At 42.3% G+C, this 22,768-nt stretch overlaps 1 protein-coding gene across 1 annotated transcript; it reads left to right on the top strand.

The window, feature by feature from the left end:
* Nucleotides 1-3,333: 3,333 nt before the first annotated feature.
* Nucleotides 3,334-22,123, top strand: YTHDF1 (YTH N6-methyladenosine RNA binding protein F1). Its single transcript, XM_063147026.1, has 5 exons — nucleotides 3,334-3,398; nucleotides 6,836-6,860; nucleotides 9,296-9,375; nucleotides 15,949-17,472; nucleotides 20,362-22,123. Exons 1-5 carry the CDS (start codon nucleotides 3,372-3,374, stop codon nucleotides 20,386-20,388), a joined length of 1,683 nt encoding a protein of 560 aa, XP_063003096.1. The 5' UTR covers nucleotides 3,334-3,371; the 3' UTR covers nucleotides 20,389-22,123.
* The last annotated feature ends 645 nt before the right edge of the window (nucleotides 22,124-22,768 follow it).

Below are 22,768 nucleotides of genomic sequence, written 5' to 3'. Positions count from 1 at the left end.
AGATGACGTCCCGCGCCTGCCCAGCTGAAGCGAAGCCAGAAAAGCTGGGGTGGGGAGGCTCCACATTCGGACTTCCGGAACGTGCCCAGAAAAGAGAGAGAGAATGTATGGGTGAATGGGGTGCATGGGGTCTTTGAGTGAATGCATGTGTTCATGCGTGTGTTTGTTTGGAGTGAGTGATGCTGAGTGTGTGTGCACGTGCGCGCGTGTGAGTTGGGAAGGATTTGGAGGTGATATTCCTATTAAATAATGCATTTTACACCCATAGACGTTCATTTCCAATTTGTTTGCTATAATTGGCATGACATATTTCTTGCACTTTAAAATAAATTTAGCAGTTTCAAGTTTTGTGCTTCTTATTTTTTCCAGGAAACACATGTTCTTAAAAACCAGTTGGCATTTTGTGTGTGTGTGTGAAAGTAGCTCACCTTGCCTAGGGTGCAAAATAATCTGTCACCGACCGACCCTGCACCGAATCCAGGTGTACTCCAGAACTGCACACCTGGTCCTTCAGGGCGGGTGCAATGCTTAGATGCAATCCTCTATTAGAGGAGAGAGAGCGCCTTCTCCCTTACCAACCTGCCCGGTCACTGAGGTCATCCGAGGGCCTGCTCCTGGTGGTTCCACATCCATCCATCCTCCGAATGGAATTCACCAGGGGAAGAGCCTTCAGCGTGGTGGCGCCCCTCCTGTGGAACTCCCTGCCTCTGGAGGTCAGGCAGGCTCCGACCTTGTACTCCTTTCAGCGCCTCCTGAAAACATCTTTATTCCAAGAAGCCTTTCTTTCACATGCAGCCTTGGATTACTGTTATTGCTTCTTTTAAATTTTGTTTTAACTGTTTTCATTCTGTTTTTATTTTCATTTTACCTTGTACACCGCTCCGAAATTTTTCAATGGGGAGCGGTATATAAATATTCTAAATAAATAAGTAAATAAATAATAAAATAAATATTAGGAGCTCTGTAAAATCTTGGTTGAAGAAGCATCGTTCCTTTCTGAGGCTGCCAAATGCAGCACATCGCACTTTGACAGGAAAGCCCAGGCTGTGATGCAAGGAGATCTCTGGGGGCAGCAAAGCCTCTTCCCACCCAGAGAAATGTAACAAGGCCTGCTGTGAATTGACTGGTGACGGGCGAAGAGAAAGGCCACCCGTGGCTTTGGCCAAAGCAAAGCGTGCATCTCCCCGTGGCTTAGCATCCTATCTTACTGCAACTCACTCTTCAGTCACAGATATCAAGCACTCCCCCATTTTACTGTCACTGGTCCCACTGGCCATTAAAACCTGATTCGTATCTGACAGGCAAGAGGGCTTTAAGCATTTGACCATGGACTCTTGAGGGGTTTGGCTGCTTTGAAACCAGGAGTTATTTCTGGGTCTCCTCTGTGTGTTTTGGGAATCTTTCCAACCTATAATGCACTGTTGAAAATGGATTCTTTGGAGGTTTGATGCAACACCCCTTGATTCCTAGAGACCTGTGGGGGTGTAGTGCAATCCTATCCATGTTTACGGAGAGGTAGATCTGAGGAAACATTGCTTAGAATTGCACTACACTACATTTTATTTAGGTTCATAAACCAATGCAATAAATATTTTCCTGTGCATGTTTTGACAGAAAAAAAAGGGATGCTGGGAGTTGTAGGACTATTTTCTGTTTAAACGTGCATATAATTGCACCCATAGTAAGGTTATTACTACTGCGTGGGTCTTTAATTTCTTAAAGGCAGAATCCTAAACATGTTTAGACAGAAAAATAAAAGCCTTACAGCTCCCAGTATTCCAAGCTAACCATGCTTGCTGGGGCATGCTGGGAGTTGTAGGTCTTTTATTTTCCTGTCTAAACATAGGTAGAATTGTGCCCTTGATATTGTTGTCTTTCGTGTTGTTGTTTTTTACAAATTATTACTCCTGCACTAATTGCAGTTATGAAATTACTTTCAGGATCTACACTCTCCGAATGAAATGTATTTCGGCATCATCCCGATTCTCTGCTGGAAACCTAACACGACGTGTGCAGAAGGGCGCCAGTGTTGCACCTGAAGCAGGAATATATGTACGAATCCGACCCTGCAGCCCGCTGCCATTTTAAACAAGGCAGGGAAGGGCTGCCACCTTTTCCTCCCCAGGCAGCAGGGCTCTTGGAGTGACTGGCATGCGTCGAAATTCAACAGGTGAAGATCCGTCTCCCAGCTGGATCCGCTGTTCTGCACCTGTTGAATTTCTGCCTGCCACGCCGCTGTGAAAAAGCCCAGGAGCCACGTCGGAGGGGCGGGGATGTGAAAGAAACAGAGGACACCCGCTATTTATTGATTAAATTCGCACTGTGGTTTAGGAGGGCGAGACCCGCTCCCATTTGTACCCGAGCCGCCCTCTTCATGAGGTAAAATAGCTCCGCCATCCTTCTGCCTCAGCTTTTGCCTCCTTCTTATTGGCTCCGACTCAGTAATAATGCCCACCCACCCCTCCTCCTCTTGCCTGCCAATCATCCCTCCTCGCCCCATGCGAACGAAGGCGGTTTGGGCGGGAACTTAGAAACCGACAGACCAAAAGGAGGAGGGGCTACACGTCGTCTGCTCCGCGTAACGGCCGCCGTCGCTCACATCCCATCGCGCGTGCGCGGCAGGTGATGCCTTTTTCTCTCTCTCTTCCCCCCCCCCTTTTCCTTCTCTTCCTCCTTCGCGTATGAATGTTCCCCCCCTCTTCTCCCGACATGCCCCACGCGGCAGAGGCGTTGACGTCACCGCAGCCCGGTCCCCGCCGCCATTGGACTTAGAAGGCTCCTCCGGCTGGCGAATAAGTGCCCGTCTTTCTTCCCACTCGGGCCCCGCTTCAAGGAAAGGAGAGGAGGGGGAGTCGATCCGGCACCCTTCGGGCCGGGAGCGAGGAAAAGAAAGAAGCGGGAGAGAGAGATAAAAAAAAAGGGAGGGAAAGGCGAGCGCGGCGGCGGCGGCGGGTCTCTGTGTGTGGAGGCGAGCGATGTGAGGGAAGGATCCCGCGCGCGCACCAAGGATCCAGCGCGCGTGCGCGCGGCCCTCTCCCCTCCCCCTCCTTCCCTTGACCTAAGACCCCCCCCACCCGCTCACCCAGTACGCGCGTGCGTACTCGGTATCTCTTCCCTCTCTCTCTCTCCCTCCCTTCCCCCCCTCGCCAGCCAGCCACACTCCCTCCTCCCGGGAAAAGCGAGCGACGGGAGGGGGGAGCGCGCCTGCCCGCCCGCCCACGTTCCCCTCCGCCTTCTTCACCCGCTTCCACACAGACGCGCTCTTCCCCTCCGCCTCCCCCCCCCGCGCTCTCGTGTCTGGCCTCGCCTCCTCCCCTCGCCCCCCTCCTCCTCCTCCCCACCCCCCACCCCCACTTCAGGGCGCATGAGAGATGTCTGCCACCAGCGTTGACCCCCAGGTAAGTGGATCACTAGGGTGGGGGGGTCGGGGGAGAGCAGGCAGCGCCTCCCTTTCTCTGCTCCTCATCCTCTCCCCCCTCCCCCTCCTCTGCTTGCCGTTTAACCCCCCACCCGGTTCTTCAGCTCTCTTCCCGTCCCCTTCCTTTCTTCCTGGACCTCAACAAACCTCCCTACCTCGGCCACACGCGCGTCTTTATGGCTGCCTGTTCCACAGGGACTCAGCTCTCTTCTTTCTCTCTCTCCTCTCTCTGCCTCCCCCCCCCCAGCTCCGTTTTAATATAGACCACCCTCCATTTGTGTTGGACTACAGCTCCCATCATCCCCATGATGATGGGAGTTGTAGCCAGCTCATCTGGGCAGTGCCAAGGTGAGGGGGGGGGGGGTAGGCTAAGTAGAGCCTTCCCTGCTCCTTCAATTTTTGAGCACCGCCCAGGGAGCTTCTGCTATTGGGCGGGATAAAAATGTAATAAATTAATAAAATAAATAAATTATTGCATAGGGCTTCATCTTGCCTTTCTCCCTCCTCTCCCCCCCACCCACTTTCAGGTCTTTGTTTTGCCCCCTTGAAGTTTGGCTGTGCATGTGTTTGACCTTTTTCTATCTCTCACACACATGCACACAGCGATACATGCAGGCTTCTCGAACTGAGAGCTGTGCACTTGAGATGTTTTAAGTATGCGCTTAATGTGAGGGTATGATAGACGCATGAGTATGTCTGATACTCCTGTTTCCAAGCTCATCAGCAAGCTGTGATTGGCTGTGGCACTGAGTGTGCCTTTGGGGGCAAATCTGGGTTTGCATTTGTTTCCTATGTAAACCAGCCATCTGAAGCCACTGTATAGGTCCCTTGTGAAGGACACAGCATCGGATGTTATGGTTCTGTATTCATTCATGTGCCAAATACTTTTCATTTCTTCACAACTTCCATACCCCAAGCTATATACTGTAGGGCCTGTATTTAGGTCCATGTTTATTTTCCAGCCCTCCTCTACCACCACCCCTCTTTCCTAACCACCATACCTTGTATAGTCTCCATGGTTTCTTCTTTGCTTCCTACTTGAGCATCTGTTCCTGGATAGGTACTTGGTAGTTACTCTGTCATCTTTCCCTCTTAACTACAAAATTAGGTGCTCTTAACTATAAATTCAGGATATACTGCACTCCAACATTCAGCTTTGGGTGTCAGTCTCTCTGTAGGACTTTGCATTTTTTGCTTTGCCCTTGGTGTTCATTCCCTTTTTAGGTTTATCTAGTGTGTCACTGATTCTCTCATATCCTTTTTCTTTCTTTGAACGTTAACTTCTTTTTTTTTTGGAACACATGCACCACAGTCCCCTTTCACTGGAGGAACTTGGTATTTCTTTTTTGTGCCTTGACTTTTAGAAAGCTCTGCCTCTGAGTGCATGCAAATGAGCTTCCTTCCTCCTTTATTAATAATAATGCTTGGCATTTATATAGTGCTTTGGAGTGTTTGGATGGTCTTACATCAAGTGTTACATGGAGTGTTTGGATGGCCTTACAGCAAGTAGTGTTATCTCATATTGCAAGTGTCTGCAGATAAGAGGTGGTGGGCCTGTTTAGATATGCATGGAGGAAGGGTGGGTAGGGAAACCATGTGATGAGGGACACTAACCTACAAGGGCCCTCACCGCATGAATGGGGAACACTTGGCGCCGTGTGGTTCCCCTCCCTCCCCCTCCTTGGATAAATCCTGTACTTCCGTGCAGTTAACCCATGCATCCTGGTGTCCTTCATGTCCCAAACAGGTGCCCGGCAGCAACTCTAACAGAAAAAAAGAAAGAAATTTTTTTGGAACCCACCACTGAGAAATTCCATGGTAGCAAGAGCGTCACTGGAAGTGGTGGTTGCTCCTGTCGGCAGACTATATGGGCACCGCAGTTTTGTTGTTTTTTCACCAAAATGGGCTGAAATACCCACAGGGTTTATTTTTTTATTTATTACATTTTTGTACCGCCCTATAGCTGAAGCTCTCTGGGCGGTTCCCACCAGATGACATGGGAACCACCATGGGTGTCCATAAACCATCTTGCATGAGATGGTTAGTGGGCATGGGCAGGTGACCTACTGTGGGGATGGGTTTCTCCCGCCACATGACATGCTTAACCCACCGCGGATCACGATTTTGAGCAAACCATGATGGGTTAGCATGTTGTCTGAACAAACCAGTGGCTTTCCTGAGGCTACCTGGTGAATTCACGGCTGAAATGGAATTTAGACCAGGGACCTCACGGCCTTAGTTGCCAAGCTACATCAGTCGGACATTTATTCTTACTATGGATGTCTTTTATTGTATTAGACAATTTTCTTTCTTAGCCACCTCTTGCTTCTTTACTCTCTGTATTTATTTATTGCATTTCTATACTGCCCAATAGCCAAAGCTCTCTGGGCAGTTCACAAAAATTAAAACCATTCAAAGTATAAAACAACAGTATAAAACCATAATATAAAATACAATATAAAAGCACAACAAGGATAAAATGGCATAAGTTATTCACTGTCATGATACTTCTTGATTTCTGTATGTGTTTGTTGGCTCCTCCTGGACTGAATCTTTGCCTTGTTTTGTTGTTGACTCAGTTCTTCTCTTTCTCCATTCCCTGTTTAGGGTACTTTGGACACAATCCTATGCTTGTTTAGATAGAAAAGGTCCTGCAATTCCCAACATTCCTCAGCCAGCCATGGGAATCGTAGGACTTTTTTTCTCTGTCTAAACATGCATAGGATTGTGCCCTTAGAGAACTAAAAAGTTTGTATCTCTCTTCATATATCTGTATTAAGGCTAACATTTCCCATGTTGGGTCAGTTTGGGGTTTCTCTTTGGTTCTGTAGGGCTCTGTAAAAGTCAGTGCCTCTTTTTTTGGTTGCCATTGTCTGGCAGTTCATCCCTTGTTTTTAATCTTACATTTACTACACATTGTGAGTTTTGTTTTTTTAAAGAAACTAGGTTTTTTTTCTCCTTCCTTTCTTCTCTGGCTTTCTAACCTTTGTTCTGAGACATCGTGCTTTTCTTGAGTCTCTTTCCTGACATTCAGTCCCCAACCCTTTCTCTTGGGCTGAATCCCTGACATTTATTACATTCCTCTATTGAGGATACTCTCTGTACTAATTCCTTGAAAGTCCCTGATACTGTACATACCATGCCCTTGACCATTTCTTGCTGGAATTAGTCACAAATAATCTTGAGATAATTCATTAGACATCAAATGGTAACAGATGCAGGGAATTTTGAGACCAGAAAAAAGTGTTGTGGTTGGGAATTGTAATTATAAACTTTGAAATGGATTCACAATATTGTGTATGCATTGTCTTTTCTGAATTGCAATATATAAATTAGAATGGTTGTTTGCTTTATTCCGAGGGCTCAGCAAGTGACAAGTATTATCTGTTTTCTTTATCTTTCCATGTAATATGACAGAGACCAAAAGCACAGGATAATAAAGGTAAGGAAAATTCTGACCTAAAATGGATTATTCTGAAAGCAGATGTATGCTAAATGCATACTAACATCTCTCACTGATGAAATACAGCTTTTTTTAATGCAACAAGGTCCTATCTTTATGTAGAAGCAAGCCTTTTATACTAACTTAGGTGTTGGAGTCCTATGTGTCTACTCAGAAATCAGTGGGTATTGCTCTGCAGTCCATGCCCTCTTTGGGTGGGTTTGCTTAAATGTCTTACGTATTTCTTTACTTAATAGATTTCTACCCTTGAAAAGTGTATTACAGCATACTTTAAAATACAAAACAATAAACTCTCCCACTTGTGTTAAACAGCAATGATGCAAGCAGTGTTGTTATAAAGGAATGCCCCCAAAATAGTAAAATTCCAAGATAATGTGAATTCTGTATTGCAGTTAGCAACTTCCTTTTCTGTCACCAGAGTATTATTGATAGTTATGGGATTATAGGTCATGGGAGTTGATACATCACTGCTCTTTTTCCACTGAAACTATTCTTGTAGCACGTATCCCAAAGTTCAAATTCGTCTATGAGTGCAAGATGTAGAGATTATATATAAAATAGCACCTGAGAAACTGAGTTTTGGAAAGCAAACAGTCTTGCTTACAATTTATATTGTGTATCTGGATCATAATGTTGCATATAATAATCTGTAATATAGTCCACCCAAGCCTGATATGTCAGAATAGGCAACAAGAAAAAGTAAAATAAAATGTATACGTTCATGTATCCCCTCAAGCAATTATACAATACCTTACCGTCATCTGGCATATTTCTCCTTCACACTATAATGCCAGGAATTTTAATTTTGCAGGGATACTCAACCCCTGTTTCTGGAGCAAGTTAAAGGCTTTTTAAGCACTTTAAAGAAGAGAGCATAGTGGACAATGTATAAAACATTGCCAGAAATAACCCTAACTCAGCCATACAGTACCACACAGTCAATTTTATGTTGCCCATTGTGTGTCTTAAGTGGACTTCAGCATTCCTAACTTGGCATGAGACTCTTGACTTTTTGCTTTACGGTATGCTGGCATTGGTAGTGTTCGGAAAATGCCCTTTTATTGTGCTTTAAATCTTATTGTACTTCTAGCATTTCCTATTAAAGCTAATTTCATCTGTGATCTGCAGCAAAGCACTTTGAATGGCTTTAACAGTTTGTGTCTGAAACCCCCCACAAAAGTGGGAACCTTTCCTGTTATATGGTTACAATAAGCTATTAAAGCTCTATAAGTGCCCTAGACTAATGCATCCTACTTGATTCAGAATTTGTAGTTTCATAAAAGCATGATTTGTATTTGGTGTAACTCAGCGATACGACTTTCTGATTCTGAATACATATCAGATCAGGTTTTGATATTTTTCTATGATGGCTTAAGCGTTTAATATATTTTATTTATAAAACTCTGTTCTGGTAGGTTTGTTAACTTGTCTGTATTACTAGTGGCTTTTGTACCTTCAAGGAACGTTTTCATATCATTTGCTCTGCCATGGAAGCCCTGCTTGCAATCTAGGGTTCTGGACAGGAAGGAATGTTCTAGGATGCCCACTCAATTCACATAGAGTGCCGGCCAGGCCTATCAGGCCTCAATGTCTGTCTCTGTGAATTGAGAACACACCTTAGCACACACCCAGCACTCCCCTGCATTGCATGTTATGAAGGAAAATCTGTAATGATTGGCAACCTATCTTTCAAGGAAGCTTCTCTGTATTAGTGGCAATCTTATTGTGGAACTTGTTATAAGCTTTCAAGGAATCCCAGGGTATCCAAAACACAGTCTGAAAAGTTGAGTGGTGCAGATGTTGTTGCTATATATTAAGTATTAATTGAGAGTAATATACAGTCTAAAATAAAGAAATTAAGTATTAATTGAGAGTAATATACAGTCTAAAATAAAGAAATATTTTAACGGGAGTTATCTAGCCTAGTAGAGAAGTGTATAATCTCCAGTTTACATACGAGGATACCAAAGCTTGAACTTTAAAGACCACTCAGCTAGCATTTTATTGACCTCTTCCTGGCATGCCTTGCTGACTTGTAGGCCTCTCAGATTTCTGTTCTTGCTCACTAACCTCTCCAGTTTTTCTTCACAAGAGGAGTGTATGTTAGTGTATTGTATGAGTATTACTCCTGTTCTTGTCAAAGCTGCGTTGCAGCTTGTTGAAAAACCTGCTTGCAAGCTGCTCGATAACAGTCATTCAAGCTAGTTTTATAAGCAACACTAACATCTTGAGTGCCTGTGGAAGGTTCCCCCCTCCCATCTTGCTGAAATCTGATCCCTTTGCCTTGTCTAGATTGACATGGCCATAGAATAAAGACTGCTTTATTTACATATACTGTTGCTGTGCTTTAGGAAATGGTTCTTTATTGAAACTTCTGAATGTACATTGTTATAATTGCAGCTCTTTTGTTTCAGTACAAAATGGTTCTCTTCATCAAAAGGATACAGTTCATGACAACGATTTTGAGCCTTACCTTTCTGGACAGTCAAATCAGGTTAGTCAACACGGCCGAAAATGTTTTTAAAAATGGCTTTTGGGGAGTGTAAGGCACCAGAAAGCTGTCTGTGTTTTTTAAAAAAAGATTTTTAAGAAATCTTGTGTATGATGGAGAGAGTCGAAGGCCTCTTATGGTGGTGTAGCATTCCATCTAATTTCAGATAAACAAACAACCACTGGCTTAAATTGACAGTGTCACTTACAGGTCACCTCAGAATGTTGTGGTTTCTTTGTGTCTGCTTCTGAAGTAAAGATCAAGCTGTTGTTCCTTTCAGTTAGTGCTGAGAATGTTAATATCCTAAAATGTTTGTAAAACTTATGGGTCTGAAATTGCTGAGAAGTAAACAGCTTCATTCTTAGTAGAATCTCTTGAGTTACACATCAGCCGAAAGAAAAATCTATCTGACATGCTCATTTTTTAGTTACCTGGGGGAGAAAAGAGGACATGGGGGAAAGCCTGTATCTTCACCAATGAGTTGGCTTCCAGAAGTTCTGAACTACAACTCCCATTAGCCCTAGTCAGCATGACTAGTGGTCAGTGCTGACTGCAGTTGTAGTCCAAACATCTCTGCAGGGCACCACAGTGGGGAAGGCCTGTGTATTAGCTTCTTGGGCACATTCCTCACCGAACAGATCACTCTTATGTGAAAGCAATAAATGAAAATATTTTATGTAAAGTAGCTGCTGCAAGCTCTGTTTCAGGTGGCTACATTCTGCTTTATGTGTATTCGTATCGTGTCCATGATTTCAAGTAATGCTGTTTTGAAGAGTGTCCTGTAATTCCAAGCAAGCAGCTGTTTTGGTTAGCTAGGCTGACCATATGGAAAGGAGGACAGGGCTCCTGTATCTTTAACAGTTGTATTGAAAAGGAAATTTCAGTAGGTGTCATTTGTATATAGGGGAACCTGGTGAAATTCCCTCTTCATCACAACAGTTAAAGCTGCAGGTGCCCTGCCCTCTCTTAAATATGGTCACTCTGGTATAGCTCCTGCAGCTTTAACTGTTGTGATGAAGAGGGAATTTCACCAGCTTCTCCATATATACAAATGACACCTGCTGAAATTCCCTTTTCTATGCAACTGTTAAAGATACAGGAGCCCTGTCCTCCTTTTCTTACGCTCAGCCTAGGTTAGCTGCAGTGCTTGTGTATAAAACCCCTGACTCCGCACATAATTTTTGCCATATAGTATTTTCCTCTGTGGACAAGATCTTCTCCTCTGCGGCTTCTCTAAGGTGCTGGCAAATTATAAATAAATATTTAGTCCCTCAGCAACTCTTTTTTCTTCCCCACACCAGGCAGTAGTTCTGCTGTTCTACTAAAATCATTTGCTTGATGCCCTATTGGATCTTTGAAATAAGGTCAACTATCTTTTATATGAGAAGCTTACTGCTTGACACACTGTCAATGACACTTAATTGACCAGTAGGAATTAGACAAAAGTATAAATTTTTAGCTTTTCTTCCCCTTTTCCCCAGCATCTACTCACCAATTTAAATTATCCTCAGAGCACTATTAGCTGCAGAGAGGAAAGCTTAAGCATGTGATCCCCCCTCCCACCCCGCATTAATAGCAACTTCAGGAATGTGATTCATATGAGGGAAAAGGCTGAGCCATCCCCACAGCCGCGAACCTTTTGCAAAATAAAAGGCTATCCTCCGACGTGTAATTTGACCCTCAGTCGCCTAGATCAAGAACTGTATACACTAAGTATAAATATTTATTTATTTATTTAAAACATTTATATCCCGCCCTATATCAATAAAATCTCAGGGCGGTGTACAGATAAAAGCATACAGTATAAAACAGTAAATATACACAGCTAAAAACAAATTAAACCATAAACCAAGTTAAAACAATATATAAAAGCAGTAAAACTATTAAAACAGTTAAAACAATGTGCCAACTTAGTGAATTCAACCATTAAAAGCTTTGTTAAAAAGCCATGTTTTCACTTGGCGCCAGAATAAAATCAGCGTTGGCGCCAGTCGGGCCTCCAAGGGGAGGGCATTCCACAGCTGGGGTGCCACAGCAGAGAAAGCCCTCTCCCTTGTCCCATCATAGTGAATGTGTTGTGCTGATGGGATGCAGAGAAGGGCTCCTCCAACAGATCTCAAGTCTCGGGCAGGCATATATAAGGAGAGGCACTCCCTCAAGTATCGAGGTCCCAAGCCGTTTAGGGCTTTAAACATCGTTACCAACACCTTGAATTCCGACCGGAAGCATATAGGCAGCCAGTGCAATTCCTTTAAGACCGGTGTTATGTGGTCTCTGTAAGATGTACCCGCCAGCAGTCTAGCTGCTGCATTTTGCAGTTGGCCTCCACCATTTATGGGGGTGAGCACCTTCATACGCTTGGGATTAAACCTGCTGTAGGCTGAATAAGTGGCTGAAGCCAAGTTTACTTGTTGTCATTGAACTTGATATATGCTATCTACCTTTTCCGCACTTTTCAGCTTACCAAACGGTTTATGCTTTTTAACTAAATTAAACTCATGACAGCCCTGTGAGTTAAGTCTGTGTGAGAGTAGTGCCTCTCCAAAGGCTATCCAGTGAGCTTCATAGACAAGATGAGATTTTAACCTGAATTCCATACATTCCAGGGCCACCTGCCTATTTTCAGTATAGCATACTGGCTCCTACACCTAAAATAAGGAAATTGGTGTGGTTTTTGACACATTAGTTATGTGACACTATGCTGAGCAGTTGTGCATCCTTTTATCTAAATTATTCCTTTCTATAGGATTAGTAACTGAGCGTGTCTTTCCTTCTTAGTCAGGTCTGATAGTGATTTAGGGAAATGGTGTCTTGCCCAGTAAACTAACGTGCATGACGCAGCTTGCTTGTAAGATGAAATTATTCCTTGGGTTGAATTGAATGGTGTCCTTCTAGCAGTGGAGAAGTAAGAACTGGTGGAAGGCATTTCCCATCACCCCTGCATCCCCGAATTCTGCTCTGGAGGATTGGGATAGGGATCCTCAAGAGTAGATTTGGGGCAAGTATAGGAGGAGGAGACGATGGAGACTTCTGCTTTCAGACAACTTGGCCATATCCTGGTTTGATTCTTCCTGCTCTCTGCTAGTGTCAGAGTAGCAGGTACGTGATACTGGAGAACTCTTGGGGGTAGTTGGATGTAGAAGACCTTCAGGTCTTCTGCTGCTTTGCACTTTCAGTATTCTGACCATTGCTGTGATAGTAAATTGTTATTATAGTAACAATAGTGATAGTAACACTAGCAGATGGTTTAAACAAGCCTTCCCCAACATATGCTCTCCAGATGTTTTGGACTACAATGCCCATCATCACTGGTCTTTGGTCAGGCTAGTTGGGGCTTATAAGTGTTGACGTCTAAAACATCTGGAGAGAGAGCACCAGATTAGGCTTGTTTAAACTATTGATGGCCTGTAGAAACTCAATTTAACTACAAATGGTTATTAGAGCACATAAGAGCCATGCCAGAGCAGACCAAAAGCCTGTCTAATCCAGCCTTTTGTTTGAACACTGACCAAGCAGATGCTCATTGGAAACTCACAAGCAGGGCATGAGTTCAGCAGCACCCTGCCACTCACGGTCTGCAGCAATTGGTATTCAGGGGCATATGCCTGCATTACTGGCAGTAATACATAGCTAACATAACTAGTAACTCTTCTCCTTCAAGAGTATCGGCATTATGCTGAACGTATGACATGTCCTCACTTTAGTAGATCTCCCAAATGCACATCATTTAAATGGCTGCTTTTTTCCAATTCATGTGACTCCGTAGTCATCTTGGAGCGTGACTTTTAGTGCTTCTCAGTGTAGGTTTTCATGTATCAATAATGCCATGGTTTGAATCATTTGTGTGCTGTGTCTCCCTCCATTTTTCATTGTAAATTGACCCAAGCCACTCCTTCGGGGAACGGTGGCTTGGAAGAAGTTCAGTAAGAGCTGGCACTCATTTCTATAGCTCTGCACTCAGTAATGTGTGACACAGTCTTTCCGTGTAATGTATATTAGATTTCTACCAGACGTTGATGAGGCAATGGCTGCCGATAAGAATCTGGCCACATTTTCAGCAGAAAACCCTGTCCATATTGCATTGCATTCATGTGGGTAAACCGTGTTACCAGAGCGGACAGATAACTAGATTAAAAAGGTAAATTGCTAGTTTAGAATTGTGATTCCAAAAACCTCAGTATTGTTGAGTGTGATTTAAAGAAACAAAACAGAGTTCCGTAAAAGTGAAGGAGAAATAGGTTGAAATGAAGCTTAACACGTTGGAATATGAAATGTTATAAAAACAAACAAACTGAATGTAGATATACAAAACACAGAAGCCAATTTGTGTTTTTTGCAAATGATTATTTTCTGGACTGTATACACTCTCGTGAGGTGTACTGTATCTCAAGAAAAGCTAATGTGTTAAAAATGCAGTAATAAGGGATTTAGAGAATTTTCCAGTGATGATAAAAGTTGTTTTTTTTTAAAATGTGAATTTCTAAAGTGGTTTCATGTGTTTTGTGTACGTAAATATAGCTCAGAGATTCTATTTTTATTACGTGACATATCCCACTTCGCCAGTGTTTTATTCTTTTGGTTGTTGGGATAAATTGCATTTTGTGGTTTCCTCTGAAATGAAGCTTAATACTAAGGCTTCTTCCCACATACTCTTTGCTCTGTCCTGCCTTGTTGGTCCCTGGCCGATGGCTGGTTGGCCACTGTGTGAACAGAGTGCTGGACTAGATGGACCCTTGGTCTGATCCAGCATGGCTGTTCTTATGTTCTTTCCTAATATAACCCAAGCAAAATAGTTAGATAGCTTACCAAAACTGAGTGGTAAACCTGCTTTATCCTGCTAAGGCTCTACATGGACACTTTGGAGTTACAAGACATAAATTATTCTGGAATATTTAGATCAGAAATGCTACCTGCTACTGTAAATCACTTCTAATTGTGATCCCTTCTAACTGGAATGCCATAGGTTCTAAACTTGCTACATGGTAAATTTAGCCCAGAGATAAGACTTCATAGTGCAAAACCTCTTAGTAGGTAGGAATTATTATTATTTTCCTGTGACATATTGATGCTTGCCTTTTGTGTTTGCTGGAACTAGTGCAAGGACTAGTTAATATTGTTTAATTTTGAGTATGGGGATCTCATGACATGCACTTTTTCTCAAGAAAAGCTAACGTGTTAAAATATTATAAACAAAGTAGCCCCAGTAGGGTGGGGCTGTCCTGGGAGGAAAGAAACTGTGGAAAGTCTGAACAAAAAGCTAGGCTTTGAGAACAGAGATAAAGAAAAGGTGATATTACAGATATGATATGGAAAATTACCATAGTTTGGGGCAGAGACAAGTATGTTAAGTGAGTTTGAAAGAAGATGAGCCAATAAATTGGAGAAGATTGGTAAGAAGGCATGAAACCTTGAGGAGTAAGAATTTACAGAAGGCCTTGTTGGATCAGAACAAAGATGAGGAACTGCTGAGTTGTAGAATTTGATCAAAATAACTGGTGGGATGGATAATTATGGGAACAGAATTCTGGGCAGATAAGTTGAATCAATATGGGTGAAGAATGCTAATGGGTATATCCAATGTATGGACCAAAGAGCAGAGAGAATGAGTAAAAAGGGTCAGAATTTGCAAGATTATGTAGGGGGAAGTGACATGTTTTGGTAACTGAAACTGAGGTGAAAGAGCGGAGAGTCGCTTGTTGAACATATTTATTTATTTATTTATTTATATAGCACCATCAGTGTACATGGTGCTGTACAGAGTAAAACAATAAAACAGCAAAACTCTGCTGCATAGGCTTACATTCTAATAGAATCATAATAAAACAATAAGAAGGGGAAGAGAATGCACCAAACAGGCACAGGGTAGAGTAAAACTAACAGTATAAAAGTCAGATCAAAATCAAGTTTTAAAAGCTTTAGAAAAAAGAAAAGTTTTTAGCTGAGCTTTAAAAACTGCGATTGAACTTGTAGTTCGCAAATGTTCTGGAAGAGCGTTCCAGGCGTAAGGGGCAGCGGAAGAAAATGGACGAAGCCGAGCAAGGGAAGTAGAGACCCTTGGACTCTTATGTGATGTGCCTTGGCAACATGAAAATGTGTCTCAAGCATTTTTGATGGTTTGCACAGTGGAGGTAATCTTGCTTCAAAGCAACACAGTTTAAGAATCTGTAAACATTTAATGTTATTGATACTTTGCAAAATGTCTGCACAATGTTGGTGTAATGTTTGAGAACATTTTAAAAACTGTGCGGGATAAGCAATTCTGGTATCATAACATTGGCATCTTCAGACTAGTTTAAACATAATTCTCCAGTTACCAAAAGCTAGAGAAGATTTAAAACAAAATATGGCTCTCATGAGGATTAACCCATGGAATAGTTTTGTGGGAAAGTTTGTGATCGAAGAGACCTGTTTTAATTTGAGTGGCTGAAACAGTTGAGAAGCTAAGAGACGTTTTTAGAATGTGAGGCATTTGGTAGCTCTTTAAGCTATGGTAGTGCAGGAGATTTGAACTTTTAAAAAGCATCTCTTCTAGTTTAAATAACTTCGTGAATATCTCACTTTTCTTGTCTTTAACAGAACAACAGCTATCCATCAATGACAGATCCCTACTTATCCAGTTATTATCCGCCGTCTATTAGCTTTCCCTACTCTCTCAGTGAAGCACCATGGTCCACTGGAGGAGACCCTCCTATTCCATACCTCACTACCTATGGACAGCTCAGTAATGGTGATCACCATTTCATGCATGATGCTGTTTTTGGACAGCCTGGTGGCCTGGGGAACAACATTTACCCACACAGGTTTAATTTTTTCCCTGAAAACCCACCTTTCTCAGCATGGGGAACGAGTGGGTCTCAAGGACAGCAGACTCAAAACTCAGCTTATGGAAGCAGCTACAGCTATCCACCCAGCTCTCTGGGTGGTACTATTGTGGATGGGCAGACCGGATTTCATAACGATACTTTAAATAAAGCTCCTGGGATGAATAGCATTGAACAAGGAATGGTTGGACTGAAGATAGGTGGGGACGTCGCAACATCTGCCGTGAAAACGGTGGGTTCCGTGGTGAACAGTGCTGGGATGACGGGCGCTTTGTCTGGCAATGGTGGATCAAGTATAAACTTGCCAGTTTCTAAGCCAACCTCTTGGGCTGCTATTGCTAGCAAACCTGCAAAACCTCAGCCCAAGATGAAAGCAAAAAGTGGGCCTGTAATAGGCGGGGCTTTGCCTCCGCCACCTATTAAACATAACATGGACATCGGTACGTGGGACAATAAAGGTCCTGTGGCCAAAGTTCCTACTCCCCAGCAGATCCCTTCTCCTCAATCAGTCCCACAACCACAGATTATTCAGCCTATTCCTGCCCAGCCACCTCCGCTGAGCCAGCTGCCATATCAGAACCCTCAGCCGCTGCCACCTCAAAACCGGTGGGTGGCGCCTCGTAACCGAAACGCAGCTTTTGGCCAAACTGCAGGAACTGGCAATGAGAGCAATTCACCTGGCAGTACTCCAGCTAACTCCATCCCAGGCGGTGAATCCCATCCTGTTCTTGAAAAGCTGAAAGCTGCCCACAGTTACAACCCTAAGGATTTTGAATGGAACCTTAAAAATGGACGTGTGTTCATAATTAAGAGCTATTCTGAGGACGATATTCATCGTTCCATCAAATATTCCATTTGGTGTAGCACAGAACATGGCAACAAGCGTTTGGACAGTGCTTTCCGCTCTATGAATAGTAAGGGCCCAGTCTACTTACTCTTCAGCGTCAACGGCAGTGGACATTTCTGTGGAGTGGCAGAAATGAAGTCTTCAGTGGACTATGGCACCAGTGCTGGCGTCTGGTCTCAGGACAAATGGAAGGGGAAGTTCGACGTCAAGTGGATCTTCGTGAAAGATGTGCCCAACAATCAGCTCCGACATATCAGGCTGGAGAACAATGACAACAAACCGGTTACAAACTCCCGTGACACTCAGGAGGTGCCCTTAGAAAAAGCAAAACAAGTGCTTAAAATTATTGCTACGTACAAGCACACCACCTCCATCTTCGATGACTTTTCTCATTACGAAAAACGTCAGGAGGAGGAAGAGGTGGTGCGGAAGGTAAACTGGCTTTAGAATATTTTATTAAACATTGGAAGGAAATACTAGGGAGGAGGGGAGTCTAAGGGTTTGAAAACGGTTTCCGGATTATTTTTTAGAAGTACATATTTACGCTTGAGTTGTTCTTTGGTTTTCAGATTTAACGCAGAGACTTTCAACATACATGCGACTGTTTTGTAGGTTAAAAAGTTAGGATGGGTCTGATGCTTGGCTTAGATTTGTAGGTATGTTGTAATAGGTATAGGCCTTGTGTTGTAGGTCCTGGAAGAACTAAGGGTGAAATTCATACCCACTGCTTCCCATGTATGAACAGGAAGTGCTTCTGCTTACACATGGGAAGGGGCATAAATTCATTCTGGTTGCAGTCTTTTGCAGCATCACTCTAGGGAAATTCTGATGTTGGAGGTCTATAGGGAGCTACTATTTTAAGCAGGAACTTAACAGTATTCCATGTGCAAGTGAAGCAACCACTCACATTTGCTTGGATCTTGACCTACATTTAGCAAAGTTGACTTCTTCATTGGCACACTGATCAACTATACCAACTATTTTAATATTCATTAGAACTGGATTATTTGTTACAAAATACTACAGAGTATAGGTAGACTAGAAATTCAGGCATTAATAACTTTGAAAAAAGCACAAACATCTGCACAATTTTCAGGAAAATACTATAAGGCAACAACCAGAAGCGTGAGACTGAACAGTAAATGGTGTTTACCTTGAAGTAAACAATTCTTTACTGGTGTAAGATGCACCCCTTAAGTGCATTCACAATCCAGCAATACATAGAAAAGTAGCATCTGCTAAAATAACTGCCTTTAAAATATTTCAAAATGCAATTTATTAGCAAGAAGAGACATATAATGTCAGTGGTGAGCATGGATTTTCAGGCATCGGGAATGAAGTAGGAGAATTGGAGGGTGAGGTGAAAGCAAAGAGAATAAGAGGGTCTTGCTAAGTCCATCAGCTATGGGCTAATTTTGTGCTATTCGGGCACTAGAGGTGGTGCTCTCAGCTTCACTCTGGAGAATGAACCTGTACATGAACAGCACATCCAGGGAGCAAGATCACCTGTTGATCCTTCAAGTCAAATACCCTCTTTTCAGCTGCTCTACTTGTTTAGCCTGGAGAAGAGGAGATTGAGGGGAGACATGATAGCACTCTTCAAATACTTGAAAGGTTGTCACACAGAGGAGGGCCAGGATCTATTCTTGATCATCCCAGAGTGCAGGACACGGAATAATGGGCTCAAGTTGCAGGAACTTCCTGACTGTTAGAGCAGTACGACAGTGGAACCAGTTACCTAGGGAGGTTGTGGGCTCTCCCACACTAGAGGCCTTCAAGAGGCAGCTGGACAACCATCTGTCAGGGATGCTTTAGGGTGGATTCCTGCATTGAGCAGGGGGTTGGACTCGATGGCCTTATAAGACCTTCCAACTCTACTATTCTATGATTCTACTTTCTCCCACTTGACTAGGTGGAGGCGTCAGCTGCTGGTTAACTCTGGTGTCAAGTTTATTATTCATTTCTTCAAGCTTCTAGTCCTTAAGTTGCAGATAAATCTGGGATTGTGATGGGTGCTTCCCAGGAAGAACAAGACTGGAAGCTTCTACCCTTTACCCTAGGATTAATTCAGTTACCTGAAATGCCTCCATTTTACAGTTCCTTGAGGAGTAGCGGATAATGTACTATTTCCCTAAATGAAGCTTTTGTTTGTGGAAGCTTATTGCATTGTCACCAGCTCTTCTTTAATTGTTTTCACTCTGATGTGTAAAACAAAATTTTGTCCAGTGCTATAATAGGGACATAAAAATTTACCTTAATAGTAAGGAAATATGGGATTTGGTTTATCACTAGCGCTTTAAAAGGTACATCTGTTTTATGGTCCACTTAAATAAATTAGACAAATTTTCAAACAAAGTCCTGCAATATGGACTTAGGCTAGTGCTTAAATTAAGGCATACTTGTAGCAAAATCAAGATGCTTGGGCCACAATCCAGAGAAATAATTTAGGTGAGTGACATTACTGATGCTTGCAGACTTTGAAGATCTTTTTCTGCAGCATCTCCTACTCCAGAAGTAACAAGCCACTGTCAAGTTAAAATACGACTTTGGGTCATGGTTTGGAGTTGTTCCCTTGTAATATACAAGTGCACATTCAGTTCCTTTGAGTGCAGGCCTGTATAATTTTATAGAAAACTACTGTAGCCACTTTTCTATAAAATTATCAACAGGCTGGGCTCCCCAAAGCTGCTTTTGGCCAGCCTAGGGCTTGCCATGTTCCCGTAACTCCCAACTGCTTTAGAGATTCTCTTGAGTTTCAAAAAGAGTTTGCCATGATGCAGTATCTTTCGGGTGGGACGGGGATGGGGGGGCTACTGTTGAAGCTTAACCACTAGCAGAACAATGTCAACTCTTGTAACTTTTCTGCTAGTATAATATGGGATATAACTGAGAATTAGCACAATATCTAATCTAATGAAGTTGTCATGAGTTATGCAGCAATATGCAGAACACCAAGTGCAAAGTCTTGTGCATCGCGTTGTGTGGATCTTGCAGTGTGTTGTGTGCAACAGCACAATGGGTTGCACAAGCTCAAAAATATTGAATTTGACACTCGCGCAAGGATAAAAACAGCTTCTGCATGGAGTGGAAGTTTTGTGCTACTGGAATAACACCATTGGTTGTAACCCTTATTGAGAAAAGTTGGTTGCCACACAGGGAGGCCACTGTATAATGTGTTTATATAACAAAACTCCTGAGATATGGAGAGAATTACATGTCCTGTTACACTAAACGTTGTCATGGCATGCATCTTAAAACTGGCACAACTAAAGAGTTTTGTAAGTATTTTTTATTTCTAATTTCATGTTTTTCTCTTTACAGGAACGTCAGAATCGAAATAAACAATAAGAATAAACATATATATGGTTTGCTATAAATATATATATACTAGAACTGATATTAAATTTGATTATGAAAAATTGAATCTTTTTAAAAAGTACTCTGGTGCTATATTCTGGCATCAGGAGACTGTAAAGCTTTCAGCTCCAGTATCTTTTTGTGCAGGGGAAATTAAATTCTTGCATCTTTTAAGTACACTGTAGTGTGTTTTTATTATTTTGGTTTTGCCAAGGTGAATATGCGTTAATTTGTACCTTTTCTATGTAAAATGGTGTAGAATCCATAAATAAAGGTGTGTTCTGTTTTTTTGTTTTTTAATTTTTTAAAAAAGTTGGTTAAACAAGTTAAAGCACTATCCTATGCCTGTTTGGACAGAAAAAAGTCCTGCAGCTTGCTGTCTGGGGAATGCTTGAAGTTGTAGGACGTTTTTCTGTCTAAACAGGCACGGGATTGCACCCTTAATCTTTAACTGAATATTCTGAAAATATTAGTATTTCCCAAAGACTTCTTAAGACTTCAGCACAAATTATGTTTCTAACCTGAAAAAGTCACCATAATTTTATATTTACGTAGTACAGATCCTCTTGTCTCGACATCCTCACAATTGTCTTGATTCTTCATGGCAAGCATAAAAAGAAACATGTATTGATTTTTGTTGTTGTTGTCATTTTAAGCTTGTTTGGAGAAATTACCTACATCAAAAGCGTTGACATCAATACAGCCAAGTTCAGACCACTTTGTAGAATTCATTTTTTTATCTGTTTTAATTATTTTTGAAAAGCAAAGTACATGGTTCTGTCTCGTAGAAAATTAAAAGGGCAAAATTCACAAGGCTAATTTCACATGCAAGCGGCATAGATGGGAACTGCATAAACGCAATTGTGGTTTTGCAGTCATTTTTGGTGGAGCTTGCATGAGAAATGTTCCTCATGGATTGTAACGTACACAGTCTAAAAATAACTTTCATATTTGGTGAACCATTGCTTTTTAGTGGGGATCTGCAATATATCATACCTTGCAACAAAAAGGTGAGGCGTTTTCTCTCTACCGTCATCTTTGTTCTGTTTGTAGCTTTTAATGGTTTAAATAATGTTTTCAGCATTGCAGGGGCTTGGGGCAATGTGGCTTTTAACAGATTTTTTTCCCCAGCTGTCTAATATGCCATTAAACACATTGTTTTTAATATGTCCCCTTTTTTCTTTCTTCATCCCCCCCCCCTCAAAAATGCCACTTAAAAATTTATACTGATAATGGTGAGCTTTAATATAGAATCTTAGTACAGACTCATATGATGGATTATGCTTCAGATGTTTAAAATTGACTCTGTGTGTCTATTATTTTTTTCTGTTGGATGAGTAAAGACAACTGTTTTACGAAACGGAATTTGCTGTCATGTTTTTGTGGAATGAGGGAGCTGTCGAAGAACTGGCCACCAACCGGAGTTTCCAAATTTAGCATGAATTCTTGGTGCTCATGCCTGTTGCTCTAGCACACCGAATCTGCACGTGTTTATTGTAGAGGATCTTTTACTTATATTAGAAAGCAAATATCTTCTGAAAACTATTTACTCAAGAGGACCTCCAATTTAAATGAAAGTTTAAGCTGTATCATTTAGACTTGTATTTAGAACATATAGCTTTGTCTCTGGACTGTTGCTTCTGATGTAAGGAGTAACGGGACAGCATCAAATTAACTTTTTCCTCTAGGAGAATACAAGCCTTAATAAATAATACCTACTTAGCAAGTGTGATGTCATCTCATTTTTTTCCCCTTAGCATTCGGGCCCATGGCCAGTTTGCACTCCCGCCCCTTCTCCATCGAGCAAACGCTGGGGAAAGAACATGATGATGGGAGCGGCCTTGATGTGCAGGCTGCTTTGAGGGCTTGGCGGCTACTAGCTTTGCCATATTGGTGGATCAAAGCCCACTGTAGTGGCTAGTGAGCGCTTTCCTTGGTGCTCCAAGGAGAAAGCGGCAATGAATGTGAGTGACGTTGAGAATAGGAGGTTCTTCCTACTTCCTTTGCTGTTGTTGCCTAGCTGGAGCAAGGAACAGCCTTACCCCCTCTGTTTCATTGTGCTGCCGCTGGTTGAATAGGGGTATATACGTGCAAGGTGTATGTGTAACGTGAAAAGACTGGGGAGGCAGGGAGCGCATTGGAAAATAACACTGGGATTGTGCCTGCTTTGAAACTGGGTACATCATTTGGCTAGAGCTCTCTTTTTTTAGATTTTTCAGAACAAAAGCCATCATTCTTCATTGGAACACAATGCTGTCTTTAATGTGTTTAATTCCTTATTAAAGCCATACACTGCGATGTAAATAGTCCTTTAAAAAGCTGTACGTTTCACTGTCAATTGAACTATTAGTTTTGTTTACTATGTTTTTAT

Source organism: Elgaria multicarinata, chromosome 1 (assembly GCF_023053635.1).
Source record: "Elgaria multicarinata webbii isolate HBS135686 ecotype San Diego chromosome 1, rElgMul1.1.pri, whole genome shotgun sequence".
Taxonomy (NCBI): domain Eukaryota; kingdom Metazoa; phylum Chordata; class Lepidosauria; order Squamata; family Anguidae; genus Elgaria; species Elgaria multicarinata.
The sequence above is the reverse complement of the archived record's forward strand: the minus strand, read 5'-3'. Positions and strand labels throughout refer to the sequence as shown.

Coding starts and splice junctions, on each gene's coding strand:
- YTHDF1 (XM_063147026.1), top strand. CDS start 3,372: ATGTCTGCCACCAGCGTTGACCCCCAG. Junction 3,399..6,835: donor CCACCAGCGTTGACCCCCAG/GTAAGTGGATCA, acceptor GTAATATGACAG/AGACCAAAAGCACAGGATAA. Junction 17,473..20,361: donor AGGAAGAGGTGGTGCGGAAG/GTAAACTGGCTT, acceptor TTCTCTTTACAG/GAACGTCAGAATCGAAATAA.